A 6,118-nucleotide genomic window follows, 5' to 3' on the forward strand; every position below is an offset into this window, starting at 1 on the left:
GAAATTAAGTATTATGTGTTATCTTTTAATAGATGGGTTTAAGATTCTATATGAAGGACCCATTTTTTCAAAAAATAAAAAAATCTTGACATATGTCAAACTATATTTGACACTTAGTTAGTAGTAAAATAATAAATATTGGGTTACATTTAATTTACAAATACTTATCCTTATGTTGCATCTTTAGTTTTTAAAAATATAATTAAGGTTCCGACGTGCTCACCGTCGTAATAATAATAATTTTAAAAAAGCATTAATCACTCTCATTATTATCTTAATTAATAAATAATAACGGCATGGGTCCGATGCTGCCATTTGCCTCTCCTCCTTTCCATCCCAAATGTATAACCTAACCCAACAAACTTACAAGCGTGGGGTCAAAGAGAGCTGGCTTTGACGCGCTGACACCTGACAACGAGCCACGTATCGATCCTAGATTAGATTATTAAAATAGTGCTCCAGATCTACCAATCAAAGCATGCCACGTCAAAGAAGCCCACCACTTAGCCCGCGGCTACTCCGCCCGATACAGAAAAGAGATGTAGAGAATCCCATCCCTATCGAGTCTCCCCTCGTCCTTCTCTATATAAGAGGAGAGGCCCTCTTCTCTCTCCTACACCTCTCAGCGCCCTTTTTCTTCTTCTTGGTTCCTAATCCAAAATCTCTCTCTCTCTCTCTCTCTCTCTCTCTCTCTCTCTCTGTGCTCGAACTGGCTAACTTGCAGGAATTTGAACTGGAGGGACAAGAATCGAACCAGATCAAGGTGGTTCGAGCCCTATATGAGGCCTTAAGCGCGCGCGACGTCGACACCGTGCACCGCCTCCTCGCGCCGGACCTCGAGTGGTGGTTCCATGGCCCCCCTTCGCACCAGTATATGATGCGCATGCTCACCGGCGTCTCCTCCGGCGACTCCTTTGTTTTCCGGCCTCTCTCTATTGCCGCCTTCGGCCCCACCGTCCTCGTCGAGGGCTGCGATCCGGATCGCTCCAACTCCTGGGTCCACGCCTGGACCGTCTCCGCCGATGGGATAATCACCCAAGTCAGGGAGTACTTCAACACTGCCCTCACCGTCACCCGCTTCGGCAACTCCGCCGATCAATCCGCCCCCTCCGATTTGTCCATCACCTCCCACCACTGCCCCTCCGTTTGGGAGAGCAGCTTTGCTGGTCAGGTCGGCAAATCCGTTCCGGGTCTAGTCCTGGCGATCTAATCGGATCCACTCGGGTGGATATTATTACAATATATAAAAATAAAAATAGATAACACATAGCGTAAATAAAAGGGCCTGGATCGGCTGCGGCCGTGTGTAGGAGGGATGTAAGCTCTAAGGTCGTGTTTGTGTGGTTGTCCTTGTCCGTCTTACCTGTCCTGTTTTGCGTTTTGCAGTTTTGGTTTGAGCGACTGCAAGCGCGTCGTGTTTTGATTTGAGGGGGCCCATGATGGGAACACCCCGTTGCTTGCGTCGAGTTGTTGAGCACGAGGCGTACGACGTCGTTTGGTGTTGTGATCTTATAAATAAGAAGACATGGTCTTGTGTTACTGCTGCCGACCGATGGTCTTACGATTTTCCCGATGCATGCGTATTTCTTCATCATTATCTCAAACTTTCTTACAGTCAAACGGACCGTATTGACTTTTTCACAGTTCTCCTAAAGGACGGCCTAATTATAATTTATTCACTTATATATATATATATATATTCTTACCATGACACATTTTTAGAGCTTACATTTATTTCACATAATTGAATAAAATAAAATTATTATATAAATATAAATTTATAATTTATTTTCTTTTATGCTATTATAGCCATTTTCAATTATAAGAACTGAGATTTCGTGAATTAAATGTTTTTACAGATGATATTAAATCAATCATAAAATATATAATATAAAAATTATATATATATTATTACATATTAAAATATGCTATTTTTTCACCACAAAAGTCTTCTTAGAAATTTTAAATGGTGAGAAAAGGTAACATCTAAAGGAGTTCCCCACTTACGGATTTATTTTTAAAATTTATTTAATCAATGATATAATATGCATGTTTTTGGTGTGTTGTATGTATAAACATAAATATATAAAAAAAAATGAATATTTGGGAAATGATAGTGTCAGCTGCTTATCTGTCATTCAATGGAATAGTGCTTTGTTTGGCACCACCCCCTCTCATTTTAAATCATCAATCAAATTATCATCAAAATAGAAAGTGGGTCCTATGCTCAGCATCCAAATCCAAATAGATAAGAATAATGAAATTAATATTGTGGTTATTTTATCTAAAACTTGAATCCAATTTTTTAAAAAAAATATATTAGTGTAGTGTTTGGAAGTATTGGTTTTGGGATTGAGTTTGATTTTATGTGATCTAAAACCAAAATTAATATCATATATTTTTTTTCCATATTTATATAAATTTAAATCTATTTTTTGAAATTTAATTTGTATTATTAATGTAAAGTAAATACAAAGTATAAAATAAAAAAATAAAAAAACTAGATACTATATATTAAGCACATGTGAAGATATATAATCTATCATTTAGAAAATTTTAAAATAATTAAATATCAAAAATTCAATCACACTCGTACTTGCAAACAATATTTTTAGATTTTGAAACAAATTTGTTGAGTTATTTATTGCTTGTTCAAATGTAAAAAATAATATGAAAAACTTATGAAAGTGCTACATTATTATTATTTTTAAAAAAAAATTATATAGGAAAGGATATAAAATTATAAAGAGCTATTTTCTAACTTTTCTATTAAAATATTAAAAAACTAGAATATAATGTGAAACTTTTATAATTATGCAAAAATAAAAATTATTTTATATAACTAAATAAATTAAGTTGAATTGAGTTATAAAATGAATCAAAAATCTGGATGATTCAAAAATTAATTTTACACTCTCATATCTTTTACCAAGCTTGATGCTAATGGGTAAGTATTGCGAGGCAAGCTTTATCACGTTCAAATTAATTTATTAATCAAACTTGAATATACTTTCGCTCAAGTTTGTTTATTTGATCATATTAAATAAGTCTAAATAAACTTATAATCAAGTCATTTACGGACCATATTCATTTGTATTTAGATTTAATTTATTTATGAAGCAAAAAATTGAATTTAAAGATCACATATTTATACAATAAAGTATGAACGAATTCTAATCAAAGTAAAACTCTCCAGCTGATTACCAATTGTTATATTTAATTATAATGTTATTTTTAATTAAAAATTCCTATTTGCATATCCATAAAATTAAATATAAAAATTTTGAAATATGTATAGATCACGCATTGTTGATACGTGAAAAATAATTAAAATGGTAGACCTTCGGCCCGAGGGCGTGGGGGGAGGGGGGGTGGGGGGGAAGTGGGCCATGACTGTCTTTTAAGGTAAGGTATTAAATTTTAGGAGTGTTATGGTGGAACCATATGCAAGGTGTCATTTTCCTCTTATTATTTTGCAATTCTTCAAGGGACACGTGTACGATGGATATGCTCCCCAACCGCTAATCAGTTGGTTTAATCACCATCTGTTAGGTGGGATAATGGTACAAGGAAATGTGTGCCCGAAACTCCCGTTTATCAGGTGCATTGGTTTGAAATTAGACAAGTGACATAACAATTTATTTAGATTGATTTACTATTTAAGTGTCGGCGGTCTTGGTGTTGGGAGAGATATCACCAAACAATCATAATAGAATAATTTTTCTTTCTATATGCAAGCAAATATAATGTATCTCTACTTTTATACGCACTAAAATTAACAAGAAAAATAATCACTCACACCAAATCACAAGAACACAAACAAATTTTTATGTGGAAAAATTTCCCAATGTGAGGAAGAAAAATCACAAGACTTAATTCAGTTGAATTTCCACTATAAACCAAATAATGAGTATACCAAATCTTCTCTAATTGCAATTAGAGACTACAAATATATCTCATCAAGATATCAATAATCTTGACAAATACAAAAAAATTAAAGAGAATATACCAAAATCGCGCCCAACTCCTGAGCTCAAAATTCGATCTCCACCGTTTAGATTGTAACTCCTTGAGTCGTGAATCTCTCCTCCAAATTTCAACTCGATCGGACCATAGACGAAGCAAGATTATAGTCTTGATGAAATCTAGATAGCATGAGAAAAATTATTTTTTTTTTCTCTTTCTTTTAAGAAGTGACGGTTCCTCCCTTCTCCCCTCTCTTTTTATAACTTCCTTTAAATTATCACACTAAAGGGCTAGACTTTGGGCTTTTAATAAAGCCCACTTGGACTTTCTTCCACATGGAAGGAAATAACCAAACAAATCTCTCTCTTTCCGATTATGTGGAGGGAATCGCCATCCTGGCGATTGAACAACAAATTTCAAGCTTCTCCCTTGGTAGTGTCTTTGTCAACATATTAGAACCATTATATCAGTATGAACCTTCTCGAGTTCAAGTAACTTATCGTTCAACGTATCTCTGATCCAATGGTATTGTATATCAATGTACTTTGATTTTGCATGGAAACTGGAATTCTTAACAAGATAAATAACACTCTGGTTATCACAAAACAACACATACCTCTGCTGCTTGAAACGAAGTTCTCTCAAGAACTTCTTTGCCTATAGCAACTCTTTAGTTGCTTCTGTTGCTACAATAAACTCTGCCTCTGTCGTAGAAAGAGCAATGCACTTCTAAAGTCTTGATTGCCAAGCTATAGCCCCACCTACAAAAGTTATCAAATAGCCCGAAGTAGACTTACGAGTATCCACATCTCCAACCATATGTGCATCTGTGTAGCCAACTAATAATGGTTGTCCGTTTCCCAAACCAAGTCTCAAACTAGAAGTGCCTCGAAGATACCTCATGATCCACTTCACTGCATTCCAGTGCTCTCTTCCTAAAATTGACAAGAACCGGCTAAGTACACCAACTGCATAGGCTATATCAGGTCTTGTGCAAACCATTGCATACATCAAATTTTTAATTACTGAGGCGTAAGGAATTCTTTCCATGTCTTCTTTTTCTTTATATGTAGAAGGACATTCCTTTGTACTTAGTCTGAAGTAGGTAGCAAGAAGAGAGCTAACCACTTTAGTTTTGTCCATATTGAACCTCTCAAGCACTTTCTCAATGTACTCCTCCTGTGATAAATATAACTTCTTGACACTTCTGTCACGACTGATTCTTATGCCAAAAATTTATTTTTGCTGGCCCCAAATCCTTCATAACAAATGACTTACTCAATTGCTTATTCAACTGGTCAATCCTTGAAGCATTCCTGCCAACAATCAGCATGTCATCCACTGTCTCGGTGCTTGTTTCAAACCATATAGGTTTTTCTTCAGCTTGCACACATAATTCTTTTTCTCTTTTACTCTGAAACCATTTGACTGCTTCATATAAATATCTTCCTCCAAATCACCATAAAGGAAGGCAGTTTTCACATCCATCTTGTAACGACCCAGAAAATATCCATATTCAAATATTAAAGAGAGAGGAAAATAGATACAGAAACAGAAGGAGGCCATAGACTTCGTTTACGACATTGCATTTTGGAGATAATATTAAATAAAAATAATCTCAGAAAAATTGCCAAACTTCGTCGACGAACAAGGGTCTCGTCGACAAAGGCCTTTAGAATTTTGTTGACGAACACAGGGCTTCGTCGACGAGAAAATACCGAGAGGGATTCTGAGGCAGCCTGAATTTCGTCGACGAATACAGGGTCTTGTCGACGAAATTTGTGAAGGACTCGTCGACGAATACATGGTCTCGTCGATGAAATCCCCTGTTATATATATATGATCGGAATCCGGGATTCATTTCATTTTAAAAAGTCTCTCTCTTTTCTCTCTCTCTCCCTATGACTTTCTCTCCCTTCTCTCTTCTTTTTCGGCCCCACCAGTCACCGGATCGACGATCCGAGACTACCACGACGCTCTTGGTGAAATTCCCTACAAGTTTACCGGAGCGGATCGTCGAGAAAACGAAGTTGGATTTCATCCTAAATTCTGGGCAAGGTCCTTTATTGAGTTTTTGGCTTTATAGTAGTTATAAGAAATGACGTAGGCAAAAAAATAATAATATTTTGTTCTAGGATATTGTGTTTTCAGG

At 35.8% G+C, this 6,118-nt stretch overlaps 1 protein-coding gene across 1 annotated transcript; it reads left to right on the forward strand.

Annotated features, from left to right (window-relative positions):
* Positions 1-537: 537 nt before the first annotated feature.
* On the forward strand, positions 538-1,539 carry LOC131166471 (wound-induced protein 1). Its single transcript, XM_058125071.1, has one exon. The coding sequence runs from the start codon at positions 875-877 to the stop codon at positions 1,208-1,210; it is 336 nt and encodes a 111-aa protein (XP_057981054.1). The 5' UTR covers positions 538-874; the 3' UTR covers positions 1,211-1,539.
* The last annotated feature ends 4,579 nt before the right edge of the window (positions 1,540-6,118 follow it).

This window comes from Malania oleifera, chromosome 10, assembly GCF_029873635.1.
Source record: "Malania oleifera isolate guangnan ecotype guangnan chromosome 10, ASM2987363v1, whole genome shotgun sequence".
NCBI lineage: Eukaryota > Viridiplantae > Streptophyta > Magnoliopsida > Santalales > Ximeniaceae > Malania > Malania oleifera.

Coding starts and splice junctions, on each gene's coding strand:
- LOC131166471 (XM_058125071.1), top strand. CDS start 875: ATGATGCGCATGCTCACCGGCGTCTCCTCCGGCGACTCCTTTGTTTTC.